Here is an 18,937-nt window from a genome sequence, read left to right on the forward strand (position 1 = left end):
ATGAACTTGAAATCTCATTGCCTTTGAAAGACAGGACTAGGTCTGCAGCCGCTCACGGTCAGTTGGTGTCTTCAAAGTGACTTTGGTACATCATGATGGCAATAAAGTAAGAAGATGGGGTTGTGATAATATGGTAATTAATTGCGACGAGTCATTAAAAATCGTCTGTCTGTGTCTATAAATGAGATCGCAATTATGTGCCAACCTTCACCCTGGGAGTGACAGTCAGTCCAAGGTGGACTGCGATGAACATTTGAAACTGCTCCCTTTCATGTGGTTTATACATTTTTCGACTGGGCTAATTTTCAGATGAAATTATTAGTATTAATTAATTATTAATATTAAAAGTAGTATTAAATGTAAGACCCGTTCCTAAAACTTTTAGTTTTCTAAACACGCCGTTGTAATGCTCCTTCAGCGGCCAGCCACAGGCCATGTAGTGGAGCTCCGAGCGAACCGATGGTAGTGCAGTATAATCAATCACCGGAAGCTTCGAACGGCCGCTGCTATAAAACTTCGTTTATACGCCTCTTGAGTTCAAAGCATACACCGGGAGAAACGGCAAGAAGCGGACGGCAACAGATGAGCTTAACCTGTTGGGCCACAGGTAACATACACGGTGTGGAGGAAAACGAGGAGTGAGGAAGGCAGCTGCTGCTTTAGCGCCTCTTAGCTAGAGACTAGTATGCTAATGCTAATTGCTCTTATGTGTAGAAGAACGTCTAACGTGGCGTTAAAGCGAAGCTGCACATATTTATTAAAGAATGTGACAAAGAGGCAGCTGAGGGCTGCAACATCCCGACCCGTACTCAGAGACACGTGAACACATCACTGTGAGGTCAGGCTGTTTCGGATCAGAGCAACAGCAGCAGGGGCAGGACGCTGAGGGATACTGTGTGCGATTTTTTTTTTTTTTTTTTTAGAGAAGGGGACATCCAGGAAATGTGTTATGAACTGAGGCTTCAGGACGATTGAAGCAACGAAGCTGTGATTGAAGTGCAGATTCTATATAACCTTTAATTGTTTTTAACAAAATTGCAATTGCTGTACTCCTTGAAAGACCTTCGTGCTGGGGGTGTACAGGGGCAAAAACTAGAACACTGCCACACTGACCTCACACTAATGTGTGTGTTAAAGCTACGAACTTGATATAAAATATGGATTTAGCCACTGTGGTGTCACCCATTTGTTGTTCACTTGCCAATTGTGATTTGCTTGCTGCCATGTTTGGGTTTTTGTAGCCATTCACAAAAAAAAAAAAAAAAAAAAGTAATTAGGATAAGAGGGTGGAGTGTTAAGTTATCCACTGACACTAGGTAGTCTAGTAGTTGGACCTGTGACCAGGAATTTAAGCCTGTCCCATGTGCTATAGGGAAAGAGGGAGCATACACCCCGAACATATCACCTGTCAATCACAAGGCTACAATGCATCCAGGAAGTCTCCACATTTTTCCACATTTTTTAAAGGTAGTCTTGTTCCAAAATGGGGTAAATTCATTTCCCCCCTCAAAATTATACACAACAGTACTCCATAATAGAAACTCTTTTCTATGCAGAACCTCTCAAGCTCCATCGGGTTAGATGGGGAATGTCGGTGCACATCCATTTTCAGATCTCTCCAGAGATGTTCATTCGGGATCAAGTCTGGGCACTGGCTGTGCCACTCAAAGACAAAGTGGTCCCAAAGCCACTCCTTTGTTATCTTGGCTGTGCTTAGAGTCGTCATCCTGTTAGAAGGTCCAGAGGTCAGAGGTCCAGAGCACTCTGGAGCAGGTAATCATCAAGGATGTCTCTGCATATTGATGCATTTCCCCAACCCTGACCCATCTCCCTGTTCCTACTGTTGACAAACATCCCTACAGCATGATGCTGCCACCACTATGCTTCACTGTAGGATGGTATTGGCCAGGTGATGCTTGGCATTTAGGCCAAAGAATTCAATCTTTGTTTCATCAGACCAGAGAACTTTGTTTTCATACTGCAAAAATGATTTCTCTTTTAGAAGGTTCCTCTCTCCACAGGGCAATGTTGGAGCTCTATGAGAGTGACTATCACAGTCTTGGTCACTTCCTTTACTAAGGCCCTTCTACTCTAAATGTTCAGAATGACTGGGCAGCAAGCTCTAGGAAGAGTCCTGGTGGTTCTAAAGTTCTTCGTTTAAGGTTAATGGAGGTCACTGTGCTCGTTGGGACCTTCAATGCTGCAGAGTTTTTTTTACAGATCTGTACCGCGATGCAATCCTGTTTCAGAGATCTACAGACAATTCCTTGGACTTTATGGCTTGGATTGTGCTCTGGCATGTGTCTTTCCAATCAAGTCCAATCATCTGAATTTACCACAGGTTGATCCCAATCCAGTTTTAGTAACTAACAGATGATCCGTGGAAGCAGGATGCAGCTGAGCTCAGTTTTGAGAATCATGGCAAAATAAGTTTGCCCTTAGGCACCTTTCCCGGGCCTGGCTCCAGGGTGTGGTGGGTAGTACTATTGCCTCAGACGTGCTGCTCCACTAGTAGGTTGTGGAGTTTGCTGTGTTGGCAGTTGGCCGTAAGTGTGAGTGAAACTGGTTGTCTGTCTCTCTGTAGTAGCTCTAGATAGCAAGGGCTCCCTCCATAAACTGTACGGATACAGCAGACGCATCTGTTTTAAGTAACGGATTAATAGTCCTGTAATGTCACTTACTAAAACTTCCTGTTCTTACCTCAGACAGGGTGTTGTATCTTCCTCCAGAAAGGGCAGATAGCGCAAGAATGATAGAGAAGTCAATTTCAATGATGTAAAGAGGTGGGGTTTTTTTTTGTTTTAGTTATAAATTAATTACTATTAATCAGAGGTTATATGTTCCTATTTTACAGTCACAGCTGTGTGTCAGAGATGCTACAGCTCCCCCTGGTGGTGACAGCTCAGGTAGACCTGCTTCTGGTGCTGGTCTCCTTGCTGGCCTTCTGGACCAGGCTGAGCCATCTTAATTATCCCAATGCTGTGGTGTGAGTGGATCTGTTTCACACACCTGAACATCATGTACACCCACATACAAACTTGCGTACCAAGCTTCATTCTGTTATTAACTGATTTTTATACCTTGACCGTTGTGCAGGTTTGATGAGGTGTATTATGGTCAGTTTGTGTCTCTCTACATGAAGAGGGTTTTCTTCATTGATGACAGCGGACCACCTCTCGGTCATATGATCCTGGCCTTTGGAGGTGGGTTATTAAAATACCAACACAGCCCTTTGTGAGTGTACAGCTTTATTTATACTTTGCTCCAACATGTGCTTCTGCTTTTGCTGTTTTAGCGTACCTGGGAGGTTTTGATGGGAACTTTGTGTGGAACAGAATTGGAGCAGGTACAAATCCCCAAAAATGATTTCATCCAGTTAGAGGTTAAACCAGAAAATTTGTTAATCTATATAAACCAGCGTGTGCCTTTTTTTTTTGAAACCAGTTTCTATATTTCCTCCCGTCTAACTTGGTTTTGGTCTGTTTAAAATTGGTGTGTGTTTGTTTTGTTTTGCAGAGTATCCTAGCACGGTGAATGTGTGGAGTCTGAGGCTTCTGCCGGCCCTTTGTGGAGCTCTCTGTGTTCCTCTGGTCTACTTGTTGACTTTAGAGTTGAAGTTCTCCCACCTGTCTGCTCTGGGAGCTGCAGTGCTGTTGCTGCTGGGTGAGTGCGTCCATGCTGAGTAAGAGTTAACGTCTTCCTGCTGAAAAGCCTTTTAGCTGCTGCTTTTTATAAACCAGTGAAGTGATACTTTCCCGGTGAATATGCAGACGGGTTGCTCTTTTCAGTCAAGTCTGACTTTGGATCTTTACTGTTCCAGAGAACTCTCTGATTGTCCAATCACGTTTCATGTTACTTGAGTCTGTCCTCATCTTCTTCGTGCTCCTGGCTTTCTTCTCATACCTGCGCTTCCACAATGCACCCAGCAGGTTAGTCTCAGATTTCTCTTCTCATGTGTAGAAAGTGTAGACTGTAAATTAAAGATGGCTGTAGCCACTGTGATATTGCCCACTGATTTGTTTTGAAGCCCTCAGTTATAGTTTTATGGTGGCCACCTTCTTATTTTTATTAATAAGTGGAGCGCTAAATTATCAGCTAATGCTAGCAAGTTTGGTTAACTCAGGGACTTTAAACCATGTGGAAGCGCCAAAAACTGCAGTTCCTCATGTGGTTCAAAAATCAGACTTCGTTTTTATAGTGTTTGACTTAACTGCATTAAAAATTACATCAACAGCCTTGTAGAAAAAACATTTGTAGGTGATAACTCTCTTCTCTAGTTGTCAAAGGTTGTCATTTCTGGCTTCAAAAATGGCACAAAAGCCAAAATGAAACTTAAAAACAGATTTTCTCAAACCAAAGGATTAATTATACTTTGTGTAGTTTTAGATGCAGTAGAAATGAATGTATCACACACATACACATGTCTGCTAATTAGTGCAAATAAAATACTACAATTTCACTCATCAAAACGGGAATACAAACTTCACAGATAAGCTGTTAGCAGAATAAATCCAACAGTTAGCCATGTTATATTGAATTACTCCTACATTTCTGTAGGACATACACATAAACCAGCTTCTTTAGTCTTGACTAATCCTACTTAAAATTTCCATCCATCCTTCTTCTTCCACTTATCTGCGGCTTAGACTCAGGGGCAGCAGCCTAAGCAGAGAAACCCAGACCTCCCTCTCCCTAGCCACCACCAGCTTGTCTGGGGGAACACAAGGCGTTCCCAGGCCAGCCGAGAGATATAATCTCTCCAGCGTGCCCTGGGTCTGCCTCCTCCCAGTGGGACAATTCTGTTAATGAAATTAACGAAAAGAATTGTTGACAAAGGGCAGCCCAGGCAGAGTCCATCACCCACTGGAAACTAATCTGACTTATTGACGGCTGTGCGGACCGAGCTTCTTGCAAGGAATCAAATGCTCGTAGCAATGGGCCAGACACCCCATACTCCCAGAGTACCCCCCACAGAACCCTCCAAGGGACATGGTCGAATGCCTTCTCCAAGTGCATAAAACACAGGTAGACTGGTTGGGCAAACTCCCAACCACCCTCAAGTATCTTTGAGAGGGTAAAAGAGCTGGTCCAGTGTTCCACGACCAGGACAAAAACCGCATTGTTCCTCCTGTATCCGAGGTTCAACTAACGGATGGACTCTCCTTTCCAACACCCTGGCGTAGACTTTCCTAGGGAGGCTGAGGAGTGTGATTTTCCCCTAGAGTTGGAACACACCCTCCGGTCCTCTTTCTTAAAAATGGAAACCACCACCCTGGTCTGCTAATCCGGAGGTACTGCCCCTGATCTCCACGCAACATTGTAGAGGCACTTCAACCAAGACAGCCCTACAACATTAAGAGCCTTCCCAAAATCAGGGCAATGTTATCAGGGGGCAAAAGCCCCCTGGCAGGGTTGCCCAGGGTTGCCCATGGCAAATTGGTCCTGGGTGAGGACCAGACAAAGACCGACTCAAAAGAACCCTATAAGTATACAATCAAGAGAACAGTTTGCACTATCTCTGCCTGGGATAGGGTTACTGGGGCCCCACCCTGGAGCCAGGCCCGGGGGGTGCCTAAGGCCAAACATCTGGTGGCAACGCTTTAGTTCATGGGGCCTGGCTGGGCATAGCTGAAAAAAGGACATGGGCCCATCCTCCTGTAGGCCCACAACCCACAGGAATTGCAGAGGCTCTGGCGGGCTGATCCCTGGCTACCAAGACTAGCAATTGGTGGTTAAAATTTCCATTTTTTAAAATATCTTTTTGAAACTTGTATTTTCACATGTTCAGCTGTTGCTGTTATTAAGGAGAGCTGTGTGGTATAGTGTGTTCACTCTATGGCCCACTCTCAAACATAGACAAGTAGCTGCTGGAGGTTTCTTTATCTTAAAAGGAAGTTCTCAATCCCTACTCTCGCCAAGTGCTAGCTAATAGGGGATCATGTGATTACTCGGGATTCTCTCATTAATACTGTGGGGTTTGTACCTTGCAGTCTAATGTAACTTGAAGCAAATGTTATTTTAAATTAGTGCGACGTTAATACAACTAAACTGAGTTGAACAGTTTGTTTCCGTTTTAAACAGACCCTTTCTCTGCTCTGACGTCATATGGTTACTCTCTCCTCCTCAGCTCCTGGTCCAGATACAGTTGGCTGATTCTCTCTGGTGTCTCCTGCGGTGCGGCTGTAGGGTGAGAAAGTGATTTAAGGCCTGTTGCTCTCTAGCGTGTGCTGTTGTTTAAAATGCAAATGTTAATGTGAAAATGTGATTGGTGTAGGGTGAAGTACATGGGTCTGTTCTCATATCTGCTGCTGCTGGTCGTGGCTTCTCTGCACACCTGGAAGCTTATTGGAGACAAAACTATCAGTCATGTGAGTCTAGACTTCCTGATTGTATCATATCCAGCATTTAGCTGGCAAACGCTACTTTTGCAGCTATGACTGCTGCTACTTTCAAGAATACTCCATGTCATGTGTCTTTTGAAAAATGGTTCCCAGCTCCACAAAATCCATTCTCAGGAACTGTTTTTGTTGTGTTTTATGGACTAATTTGCCAGTTTCATGTCATCTTTAGTACCAAAAAGTCATGGTTTTGTAAAACGGTGTTCCCAATACAGTTAACATAGAGCAGGGTCTTCTCTGTAAATGTAAAGGCTTCAAAAAGGACACTTTCCAAACTGGTGCAGTGTTTTCCTTAGGAATTAGATAGTATTTCTAGTGAGGCAGGATGTAAGTACATTACGTGCATAAAAGTATTTGTCTGCAATGTTTTAATAATAGCAGTTTAGCACTATGTAAAAAAAAAAAATAAAAGCATTGCCTGAGTGTTTCATTTATTTATGTATTTTTTTGGGTGTTATAGTGTTTCCATACAGTTTATATTTATGATATGAAAAAATGTGATTCTAAGAACATAATGATCCTGCATGCATGTCTTTGTGCAGATGAATGTGTGTGTGCAAAGTGTACATAGAGTTCTGTGTCTGGTGGTGGTTCCAGTCCTGCTCTATGTGTTCTGGTTCTACGTTCACCTGAGTTTCCTGAACCGCAGCGGACCACATGACCAGCTGATGAGTTCTGCTTTCCAGGCCAGCCTGCAGGTAAATACTGTCAGCTACACTTAGTAATTATAGACCTGTTTCCTGAGAGAAAACAGATTAGAAAGTTTTGAAATGTTTGTTTACCGACAAGTGAATCTAAATCTTTGATCTCACTGTATTTATGATAAATACCCCGCAGTTTTCAGAACCAATCACAGCACAGAAGCAGGTCTTACTAAGGTTATCAGTAACCTGAAGATCAGCATTAATTAACATAAAGTTTCAGTCTTTGTCCTTCCTGATCTCACTGCTGCCTTTGACATTTTAATTCAAATGGTTTGTGATTCAGAGTTTATAAAAACTGTTTAAAGTCCCTTTTAGCAGGAAGAAATCTCCAGCAGAATTAAGCTGAGGGAGAGGCTCATATCTCCTGTGATGGGTTGGGGAAAGGGAAACAAAACGAAAGGAACACTGCAGAAGAGAGCCAGAGATTAATAATAACTAATGATTAAATGCAAAGGGGTGTATAAAGAGTGGAATATCACATTCTGGAGCGGATTGATAGATTGATTTTTGTGTTGTAGGGCGGTCTCTCCAGGATCACTCGGGGTCAGCCTCTAGAAGTGGCTTATGGGAGTCAGGTGACTTTGAGAAGCTCTGTCTCCCAGCCAATCCCCTGCTGGCTCCATTCTCACAAAGTCAACTATCCAATCAGGTGCTTCCAACACAGCAGCTAAGCACCTGCTTCAAAAAGCATCCCAGTTACAGTTCAACTTCATGATTTATTTAATGATGTTTCCTGTTTTTATTCAGGTATGACAATGGGCGGGGCAGCTCTCACCAGCAGCAGGTCACCTGTTATCCCTTCAAAGATGTCAACAACTGGTGGATCATCAAAGATCCGGGCAGGTAGATCACATTTCTCTTCAAGTGCTATACATGGAGACGTGGCCCATGTGTAACTACTGTCTATATCTCTGTCAGGCAGCAGCTGGTGGTCGACACTCCTCCTCGACCTGTCCGTCACGGTGATGTCATCCAGCTGGTTCATGGGATGACGTCACGTTTTCTTAACAGGTAAACAACTCAGGATATGTCCTGATTTTTGAGGGCTCTGTTGTCTCAGTAACTCTGGAGCTCAAAACTTGAAACATTTAGAGGCAATGAGTAAATAGAAAAGTTACTAATCTCAAGTTTCTTTGGAAATAAATGGTTAGGTCAAAAAAGTACTTTGAAGTTCTGTACTGAATAAATAGCCCTCTGTGGGTTGTAGTCGACCCCTCTCCATCAGCTCTGTGTGTCCCTGCCTGTTTACCATCAGCTGGTTTATTTCAGTGTTACAATGGTTGTGTTTCAGTCATGACGTAGCAGCTCCAATGAGCCCTCACACTCAGGAAGTCTCTGGATACATAGACTTCAATGTGTCTATGCCGGCACAGAACCTGTGGAGGGTGGTGAGTACAGTTTGTGCTGCATGTGATTTCTGATCTCTGTCTAAATTAACAGGAGTGCACCCACACATTTAATTAAAAGAGTATGGGATAATGTTGGCTTACTTAATGTAATCCCTGGTTCTTTGATAACACAGTGAGGTGTTTCACTATGGAAATCGCCTCGGTGTGACCAACTACGGAAGCTCCAATGACACCACGTCTGTCGATGACAGACCTGTCGAGCCGTGCTTAGGGCTCTGCCCCCTCATTCTAATACGGCCAACCAGCCCCTCCTAACTTATTCCAAGCAGATTTCTTTCTCCTAAGCACTCTGTCCGTGCCTAAGCAAGGAGGGAAGTGTTGGTGAAACGCCTCACTCTGTCATCAGAGAACCAGGGATTACGTTAAGTAACCCAACGTTCTTTTTCTAACTTTGCTCGTTGTTTCACTATGGGAGATATGGTCCACTTCCGGATTGGGTCAGCTCCCGAAGCTACGCTCCAGTACTACTCCAGGATCTCTGGTCGAACCTGAGGCACCAGAATCCAGCACTGCCTGAGCCAGGGATGACTGTGCAACATCCCAGCTTGCTGCCGCACAAATATCCTGGACTGATACACCTCTGAACAAAGCCCAGGATGTGGCCACATTCCCTAGTGGAGTAAACTCGGAGTCCCGGGGGGGGGACTGCAAGCCCTTACAGGTGTAAGCCAGAGCTATGGCCTCTACAATCCAATGAGCTAGCCTCTGGCGTGATAAGGGCCTGCCCTTGTGAGGGGAGGCCCAGGAAACAAACAGCTGATCCGACTTCCTGAATCCAGCTGTTCTGCCAACATAAGTCCCCAAGGCCTGCACAGGGCACAAAGTGTTCAGCCTCTGCTCTGTCTCTGAGGAGAATGGAGGAGGGTGAAAAGCCAGGAGTTCTACTGTAGAGCACCTGTATGATGTTTCCAACACTTTAGAGACAAATGCTGTGTTAAGGATGAATAGACAAAGCCTGTAATTCACTAACTCGCTTGGCTGTGGTTAGAGCCAACAGCAGAGCGGTTTTAAGAGAGAGAAACTTCAACCCCACTGCCCTGATAGGCTCAAAGGGGTGGTGGGAGAGTGCGTCTTAAACGACTGACAGATCCCATAAAGGACCAGTGGTCTAGAGACTGGGAGCGTTCGACGCACCCCCCTCATGAAGCGACATACAAAGGGGGTGCTGACCGGCAGGTTTATCACCAAACCCCATGTGACAGGCTGAAATAGCTGCCAAATAGGCCTTTATGATAGAAAAAGCTCTCCTTTTGTCCAGCAAGTCCTGAAGAAAACACAACAGCTCCACCATTGAACACTGAAAAGGGATTATCTGCTTTTCATAGCACCACTATTCAAAAACACGCCATTTACAGCAGTAAATGGAATGAGTGGAGGAGGCTCTAGCATTTTGAATGGTTTCAATAACCTTCGGAGGCATGCCTGCCGCCTTCAAATTCCACCTTTCACGGGCCAGGTCCATAGAGCAACCTGGTCTGGATGGGGATGTTATATCTCCCCACGCGCCTGAGACAGAAGGTCCCTGCGGATGGGGAGTGGCCATGGCTCGTCCACCAGAAGCTGGATGATTCCTGCTATCCAGTGTTTGGATGGCCACTGTGGAGCTATTAAAATCAGTGACAGCCCCTGATCTCTCACTCTGCTCAGTGTTGGGGAGATCAGGCTGAGGGGAGAGAACGCATACAGCAGTGTTTTTGGCCATGGATGGGCCCACGCATCCACGCCCAGTAGCGCATCTGCGTCTGACAGAGAGGGAGAAAAACAAAGGGCAATGTGTGTTTTCTCGTAAGGCGAAGGGATCTACGGCAGTCCAACCGTATCTCTGCCAAATCTGCTCCACCACCTGTAGATGAAGCCTCCATTCTCCGAACAGTGGATTCCCTCTGGACAGGAGGTCCGCCCCCCTGTTCATAATTCCTGGCACGTGAGTTGCTCGAAGGGAGAGGAGCCATGTGCTGCTCTACGCAATTATTTCCCTGGCTAACCTGTGTAGCTGCCGGGAACGGGTGCTGCCCTGGTGGTTGATATAAGCACCAGGGCAGCCAATATAATAATAATAATAATAATAATAATAATAATAATTAGAATTCTAACAATAGGTCCTCCAGTCCACAGTGTGTCCATTTGCCATACCTGTACAAAGACACAGTGGAGTTGTCTGTTTTCACTAAAACATGTTGTCCCCGGAGATACGGCAGAAAATGCCGTAAGGCTAGGAGCACCGCGCGGAGCTGCAGCACATTTACGTGATTCAGCGAAAGTCTCTGTGACCAAACGCCATTCACTGCTCTGCCCATCATAGTTACACCCCAACCTGACAGGGATGCATCTGTGGTCAGTGTCACCCTGGATGATACTGCCCCGAGAGGTACCCCCGCAGCACGACTTTCCCCAGCTGAAAGCAGGAAAGACGGTGAGTGAAGGATGCGATCCTCCGCTCTGAAAGTGCGATGCGATAAGAGATGGAGTCTATTCTGAGCCCCAGATACTTTGTATACTGTACAGGTTCCAAGTGGCTCTTTTCCAGGTTGATTGTGAAACCGAGCTCCGTGAGGTGATTGACTACCACCTCACAGTGGTCTTTGATCGCCTGCCCGGGATGCTCAGGGATGAACTGCACATGCGCGCCACCGCTCCACCGCTTCAGAGCGGGCCCCTGAAGACGCGGTAGTGTGACGTCACCCCTGTCTCCCGGAAGGATTTGGAGCTGTCCCCCTCGGGTAGAGCGTGAGCTCCCCCCGCTGGTGACAAAGACAAATGGCAGTGATTTTCTTTTGTTTTTATTTTGAAACTGGGGGGGACATTCTGCCCTTGGCGAACTGCCTGGCTGCAGGAATTTACGTTTTATTTCTTTTGTTTCCCCCAAAACACAGTGAAGTGCCTGGTGACTCTGGGCAGTGCTTGGTGACACAGACAGAGTGCTTAGGAGTGCTTGGTGACACTGCGCCATTTGTCCACAAGTCTGTCCTCCCTAAACTGGAGAAGACTGAGAGGGTGCTCCTGGTGAACTGGAAACTTGCGGAGATTCTGAACCTTGGAGTGATTTGGTTACCCCTTCTAACATCTTCCTTCTCTTTGGGGGAGAAGAGAGGGGTGACACAGAACGTTGCATGTGTGCTAGGCTGACCGCTTCTTTTCCCCCTCTCCGGGGTGTGACGGCTTGTTCTTTGCAGCAGCTGCTGCAAAGGAATGCTTGCCCCAAGGTCTTTGGTTCTCTACTTTTGCCTGGTGGGTGACTGCAGGCCTCCTGTTCCTCTCTGCATTTTGACCCCACTCTGTCTCCCTCTCACAGCTGCTGCTGCAGCAAAACCAGCCCTTGGCACCTGCTGGGGCTGAGAGTTAGGTTTTCTGGGTAAGCAGAGGTTTAATGCTTCTCCCTCCTGCTTTCTGTGGGTGCTTGTCTCTCTCATTCTCTCCAGGGCTGGGCCAAAGAGACCCTTGGTTGGGTCATAGGCTGCATTCATGACCTCAGGCTTCTGAGCATCCCCTAGGCCCGACGGGTTTAGCCACAAGGCTCTTTCACCCGAGACTGCAAGGCCCATAACATAGCCACACCCCTGGACTGCTCCCCTGGAGGAGCGAAGAATGAGATCATTAACCATGTAGATTTCATCCCAGAGGGCTGGGTTTGGGGAACCCGAGTCAAGCTGACGGCCCATGTCTTCCAGAATTTCTGCCTGATATGCTTATAGCAGTGTGACTGCATTAAGCGAGCATACTGACTGTGCAGCATATTTGTACATCCTTTGATAAATAGATGCCGTGAGGCAATCCATATTGTTAGGCAAAGAAATGCTAGAAGAGACTGAGATTGCCCTGCAGTTACGGTGAAGATGATACGCCACTGAAGGCTCCACTGCTGGGGGTTCGGTCAGCCACAGTTCACCCATCCTGTGGATCTCAAGCTTAGAGCAGCCCTTGGTCGGAAGCTTGCTTTTTAAAGAGCTTGACCAATAGCAACTAATTTCTTTCATGCAAGCCGGGACTGCTGGCAAAAGCTGCTTCGATGGTGGCAAGGCTGGTGGGAGCCTCTTTCCGTCATACAGGTGACATTCTGCCCCTTCGGCATCCTGGGCGGCTGGCCATGGGATGCGTAGCTTGGCAGCCCGTTTGCAGACCTTGTACAAATTGCTGTCCACCGGTGTCTGGACTGCTGGGGAGGAAAGGTAGAGTCATCCTCCTCTTCCTCATCCTGTCCTCTAGGTCAAGGAGGTCGGATTTGGCATCGCCCTCTGTGTCCTCGCCACCTGGCTCGCTCACGTTTTGATTGAGGAGGACCTTGAACGATGGGGGCTGGAGCGGGGAATCTTCTTCCATCATGTCAGCCCAGCTTGTGGAGTCTCGCGAATGACTGATATTACTCGTAGCAGTAGCGGTGGACAGGCAGGGGACCTGACTGTTCGTTACTGCTACATTCAGCCTCCTTTCCAGGACTTTCTCTGGCATCAACACACAGTGTGGGCATCCCTGAGGGTCCGCCAGTGAAGCCTGAGCATGCTTGGCACCCATACAGATGATGCACATTGGATGAGGGTCCCTGCCCGAGATAGTGGCACCGCATGATGCGGGGCACGGGCGGGGTGCATCCTCTTTGGCCTTCGTACGTAGCTAGGACTAGCAGCGGGAGTTAAATCCGAGCTAGTCGCCGCTGGAGTCAGCTCATTGTGACATGTTAGCTGCACTCCGCTAGCCAATATTGTTAGCAACTTAATGCTTACTGAACCCTAGGTCGACTAACAAGCTAATGCTAGTAAGACGCTAATGTGGTTCGTGGCCTGCTAACAAGTTAATGCTAGCCGGACACTGAACGAACAGCTCACCGTAACGCGTTAGCCCGAGTTACACAATGTCGGCTACCTCGCTAACTAAGACCAGGAACCGCTGGGACAGCTCACCTGACGTGATTGCTGTTCCACAGTGTAACTCTAAGTACACTTCTTTCGAAGGACTTACTCAGCACGATCCAAACTGGAACTGGAAAAACTTCGGCAACGTACTCCTACACGGGACGCCTGAGAACTGGATACGCTGAGGGAGCTCAAAGTAGTTTCTCACGGGAAGAAAGCGAGAATGAGTTAGGAGGGGCTGGTCGGCCGTGTTAGAATGAGGGGGCGGAGCCCTAAGCACGGCTCGACAGGTCTGTCATAGACAGACGTGGTGTCATTGGAGCTTCCGTAGTTGGTCATGCCGAGGCGAGTCTATAGTGAAGCACTGAGCGAAGTTAGAAAAAGAACTTCCAGAAAAAGATTGTTGTCAGTGACTCCCACGGCCATTAATTGAACTGCATTTAGCATTCTTTTGCTCGTATTTGTATGCAGTACATGCACAAGCTCAGACTCTGTGAGCCAGCTAGCATAAGCCAAAACATTACTATAAGTTAGTAAAATATTACAGTTTAGATTAGGTAGCTTGCTGTAACTTAGCTATGTTACATTAATTCTTAATTAGTAACTTTAGCTGGTAAAACAATTTGAAAATGGTGAGATTGGAAGATTGTCAACTAAAGGATGGATTAATTAGCCGAAATTATCTAGTCATGAGAGTGTTTTGTAGATAGGATATGCACAAGAGTACAGGGCCATGTTTACATTACACCTACAGGAGCTGCTCAAATATGGAAACCCCTCTTACCTTTATACTAATCAGTGGCTGAAATGCTTTTTACTGAGCCTGCTGTTTGTTGGTGTGTTTGTGTGGTCAGGACATTTCAAACAGGGAGGCAGAGTCAGAGGTGTGGAAGACCATCCTATCTGAAGTCCGACTCATTCATGTCAACACTTCAGCTGTCCTCAAGGTGCAGACAGAATATGTCTCAGCTGAATGCCTGTACAATATGAAGTTATTACAGCCTGTTTGTGTGTGTCTGTGTGTGTTTGCGAATGCAGCTGAGTGGTGTGTCCCTTCCAGACTGGGGTTTCCGTCAGTTGGAGGTTGTAGCAGACAAACTGTTCAAAGCTCACAGCAGCAGTTTGGAATGGACAGTGGAGGAGCACCGCTATGGAACCAGTATGGCCACTAAACTCCTCCTCCTCCTCTTGACCTTCTTCTTTCTTCACTATTATCACTCAGTAGCTTTGCAATGTTACTTTAGTGAGGTCACAACGCACACTGTCAATCTTGTCCAGGTCAGGAGCAGAAGGAACGGGAGGCAGAGCTTCACTCTCCAACTCATATCGACGTTGATAGAAAAATTTCTTTCTGGGCAAAATTTGTTGAACTGCAAGTATGAACCTGAATTCAAAACTCACTGTCCAATCAGATTTATTCCTGTGACACTAGCAAAGAAACAGAAAGGAGTAAAATAAAACAAATCTGATATCTTGGCAGTGGAAGATGCTGACAGTAAAACAGGAAGAGTCGGAGCACAAATACAGTTCCTCCCCATTAGAGTGGATCACCATGGAGACCAACATTGCATACTGGCTGCACTCCTCCACCAATGTAAAAACACGACACACACACGCAGAGTAACACACACGCTTTGTCCTGTTTAGCCCTGTAATCCACTTTTTCTGTTTCAGGCTCAGATCCATCTAATTGGTAACCCGGTGTCATGGGGTGTGGCCAATCTCAGCCTGCTGGCCTATCAGCTGCTGGCAGTTGTCTACTTGTTGAGGAGGAGGCGAGGCTTGAAAGATGTACCTGATGGTACGTAGGGACACACTGAGTTCTGACAGTAAAACAGGAAGAATCAGAGCACAAATACAGTTTCTGCAGACCCATCTGGAAGGCCAGATGGGTCTGCAGAAAGATGGTCCGCACTGACATATTTGCATCAGAGACTAAGTCTAACCTCAGCTGTCTGTTCGGGTTATGGTACCATTTCTAACTAAATGTGTGGTTTTTGGGGTTTTTTGGGGTTTTTTTCAGGTGTGTGGGACCAGTTTGTGTGTCTGGGATGTGTGTGCGTTGGCGGCTGGTTGGTGAACTTTGTTCCCTTCCTGCTTATGGACAAAACTCTTTTCCTGTATCACTACCTGCCAGCACTCTGCTACTTGTACCTACTAAGTCCAGCTCTGTTGGAGCATGCACACACTCACCTGCTCAGGTACGCTCATCAGCCTCTTGTGAGCTACTCTTCTTTTTCCTGATTTAAATTAAAATTTTCACCTTAATCGTGTCAGTCACTGGCAACTACCAGTCATTGGGTAAGGTGACCTAATGCAACCCAGAAAATGGATATTAAAATTTTTGTTATTTAGTGGTTGCTTAGAAGTTGCCAGTAGAGTCAGCGAGTGGTTTTTAGGACTTTGTAAATGGGGTTTTAACTAAACTGGGATTAATATTGCCATTTTCTCATTCATTCATTCATTCATTCATTCATTCATTCATTCATTCATCTACAGAACCACTGCCTGTTTTATCTTATGATGACTGACATTTTCTACCACAGCTGCTGAAAGTTAGTGGCTTTGTCTTGAGTAGAAGTTGGTTGTATTTTAGTAGGACGATCCACTTCCACTATTTTAAATTTCCTAACAAGGCTCTAGTGTGAAATATTTGTATGAGATTCTTGTGAAAACCTCAAAATTTTATGTGCAACCATATCCCTTTTTGCCAGCTTTCAAAAAAGGTGGTTTCGATTCTTGTGAAGAAGTCACTATCATAACTCATTCAATGACATCACTCCCTGGCCAATCAGTGGCCTGCAGCTTGCTGACATCACATTTTCATCTTGACTGAAATTGCTTGGAACCCAAGCTAAGTACCTGGTAATGGAAAACCCTAAAAACCAAATCGAGCCAAGCAGATCCAAGTAAGTACTACTGGAATAGAGGATAAGAAGAGCGGGACAGCCATCATTAGCACTGGTATCTGCTGCTTTGTGCAGGGAGAAATAAGATGAGCAGTGGTAGAGCTACAAAATGACTTCCAGCATGCCCCTGGTGTGAATGTCTCTGACTAGACAGAAACAGAGACAGGCCTTTAACCCTTGTATGGTGTTCGGGTCTGTGAGACCCGTGTTCAGTTTTTTTCAAAAGAAAAATTAAACAATTAATTATTTTTTCACGTGTAAATGTGTTGTGTCTTTCCACTCACTCCACTTGATTATAACTGATTTATTTATAACATTTTATATAAAAGAAAAACGAGAAGCACATTAATTCATAAATGTGATCTAACAAAGGTAAAGGGAAAGAATTAACCATGTTTGCTGTTCATATGTCTTGTAATTGGGATGAAGTAAACATCTGTTGAGTAATTTAACATAAAATTGTTTGATAGTGTTAATTTGGAAAGCCAAAACTCTAGCGGGTCCACCAGACCCATGAACACTGGCTGAGTAACAAAAATACGAACACCACACAAGGGTTAAGACTGATACTACCATAAATCTGTATGTTTGTAAGTTTTCTCCCCAACAAATACAACAATGTCGACGAAACGTTTTGCACCGTCAAAAAAGCAGGTGCCTTTGGTTTCATTCTATAATACTGGGCTTATTTTTCTACAAAGGTTTGAACTTTGAGAGTATTTAAACAAGAGAGAAAAGTGTGAAAATGTTCATGCCTGTCTGAGAAAAGTGTATAAAGTGTGTAGTGAGGGGTTTTACATCATCATGCATGTGGAGCCATACAAACTGCCTAGTACCATTTTATGTTACTGCAGTGAAATTTCAGCAAAATGACTTATCCAACAGCATTATTTTTTTCACTTTGATTTTCAAGATGTCTTTGAATTTAGCCCTTTGTAGATTGATAATTTTCATATCCATCAATTGATGTGGCATCCAACACAAACCTGGTCTAGTATCAGTATGCAGTGGTCCCTCGCTATAACCTGGTTCACCTTTCGCGGCCTTGCTGTTTCGCAGATTTTTTTGGTGTGATTTTCCATGTTGTTTTTGTTTACAGCACATTGTCTTCTGCGTCCTGATTGGCTCTAGACCACTGTCAATCAATCTCGTGCCATGTCTCCTGTCCAGTACAGAATGTGTTCAGCGTGTCAAATTTACATAAATCTTTGATCACTAGCAGTGTGACTCTGAAGTGCTCTATTGTATGTTTGTAAGTTTTCTCCCCAACAAACATAACAATGTCGACGAAACGTTTTACACTGTCAAAGGCATCCACGGGTGCCTTTGGTTTCATTCTATAATGCTGGACTTATTTTTCTACGACGGTTTGAACAAGAGAGAGTAAAAGAAAAGTGTAGTGAGGGGTTTTACAGCTATAATAATTGTAAAAAATAAAGTTGGCTAATTTGCAGATTTCACCGATCGTGGGTAATTTTTGGAACGTAACACCTGCAATAATCGAGGGACCACTGTAATTATCCAGTGTGATTTTTTTTTTTTTTTTTTTTCCCCTCCATTGAGAGCTGATTCGTTTTCTGTATTTTTTTTTTTCTTTTTAAGCGGTGTAGTTGAATAGTAACTTTGCACTGTGTTTACGTGGCCTTCGAAACAAACAACAGCTAAAATGTGCACATCCAAGCACCATCATTTAAACAATATCCCAAACTGGATTTGATTTTGGGCTAGCACAGCACTAGGGCATTCAACACACTCTTTGCACTATTTTCTATACACCGCGTCAGAGGTGTGTTCAGAAATATATGGATGGAACTGCAAACAGTCTGAACTTGTACCTGCTTTATGTTGTGTGAAAGGGCCAGTTAGACATAGAAGCACACTTTGTCAGGCTTTAGATCTCACTGTTGAATTTTCATGAAAATGTGACATGTTTTATGTTTTTATCTAAAAACTTTTGTTCATATTTGTTTCTGTTTGCATCTGCAGCAGCGTGACACATCAGCGTGCATTGTGTGTGGGTGCATTGGCTGTGTTGCTGTCAATCTTCCTGACCTACCGCACCTTCTGTCCCCTAACCTATGGAAGCCCTGAACTGTCAGCCCACCAGCTGCAAGGACTGAAGTGGAGGGACACCTGGGACATCCTGTACCGACGTCGGTAGAAGGATTATGACCCACATGGAGAGGAGTTTATGAGTTGAACAGAAGATGAACATATATTCGGCTTGAGGTCATCAGAGGAGGAGCTTCAGTTCTCAGACCTCTGACGCACCAACCCCTGATGATAAACTAGTGATGACTGACGTTGACCGAAGGCTGAGCACAAAATGAAAGATGAACAAAACAATGATGTGCCCTCATTCTTTTTGTGTTTACACTGGAAAAGTGGAATCGGTGGCTATGAACTGGATTTTACTTTTTCTTCAAAGAAACTATATTTTTTAGGACTTAAAAAATAATTTAGAAAAAAAATAGATTAACAATGAGACTAAAGAAAGTGTTGCACAATAGGATTTTTCATGTAAACAAGTTGAAGCTTAGTTTACATCAGAGTAAAGAAAAAAAAATAAAGAAAATGTGGTAAAATATGAAGTCAAGTTGTGTGTTTATAAACTAGGGGGGTTTTTTTAATGGAAAAAAAATAAAAGCGTTACTTAAATAATTTTAGGGC

At 44.8% G+C, this 18,937-nt stretch overlaps 1 protein-coding gene across 4 annotated transcripts; it reads left to right on the top strand.

Annotated features, from left to right (window-relative positions):
• The first annotated feature begins 97 nt into the window (after positions 1-97).
• On the top strand, positions 98-18,745 carry pomt1 (protein-O-mannosyltransferase 1). 4 transcript variants are annotated; one of them, XM_082555941.1, is made up of 22 exons: positions 101-607; positions 1,373-1,467; positions 1,557-1,773; positions 2,855-2,986; positions 3,097-3,203; positions 3,296-3,346; positions 3,517-3,663; positions 3,821-3,929; positions 6,128-6,187; positions 6,275-6,368; positions 6,941-7,096; positions 7,621-7,751; positions 7,850-7,945; positions 8,021-8,113; positions 8,394-8,490; positions 14,213-14,305; positions 14,397-14,517; positions 14,637-14,734; positions 14,839-14,952; positions 15,033-15,159; positions 15,382-15,559; positions 18,254-18,745. In XM_082555941.1, exons 4-22 carry the CDS (start codon positions 2,874-2,876, stop codon positions 18,426-18,428), a joined length of 2,160 nt encoding a protein of 719 aa, XP_082412067.1. In that variant the 5' UTR covers positions 101-607; positions 1,373-1,467; positions 1,557-1,773; positions 2,855-2,873; the 3' UTR covers positions 18,429-18,745. The 4 variants fall into 4 exon arrangements, with proteins under 4 accessions (XP_082412069.1, XP_082412067.1, XP_082412068.1 ...); XM_082555942.1 differs by lacking the exon at positions 1,373-1,467; XM_082555940.1 differs by lacking the exons at positions 1,373-1,467; positions 1,557-1,773.
• The last annotated feature ends 192 nt before the right edge of the window (positions 18,746-18,937 follow it).

The sequence above is a fragment of the Aulonocara stuartgranti genome (assembly GCF_965226115.1).
Source record: "Aulonocara stuartgranti genome assembly, chromosome: 12".
NCBI classification, from domain to species: domain Eukaryota; kingdom Metazoa; phylum Chordata; class Actinopteri; order Cichliformes; family Cichlidae; genus Aulonocara; species Aulonocara stuartgranti.

Coding starts and splice junctions, on each gene's coding strand:
- pomt1 (XM_082555941.1), top strand. CDS start 2,874: ATGCTACAGCTCCCCCTGGTGGTGACAGCTCAGGTAGACCTGCTTCTG. Junction 7,752..7,849: donor AAAGTCAACTATCCAATCAG/GTGCTTCCAACA, acceptor GTTTTTATTCAG/GTATGACAATGGGCGGGGCA. Junction 8,114..8,393: donor ACGTCACGTTTTCTTAACAG/GTAAACAACTCA, acceptor GTTGTGTTTCAG/TCATGACGTAGCAGCTCCAA.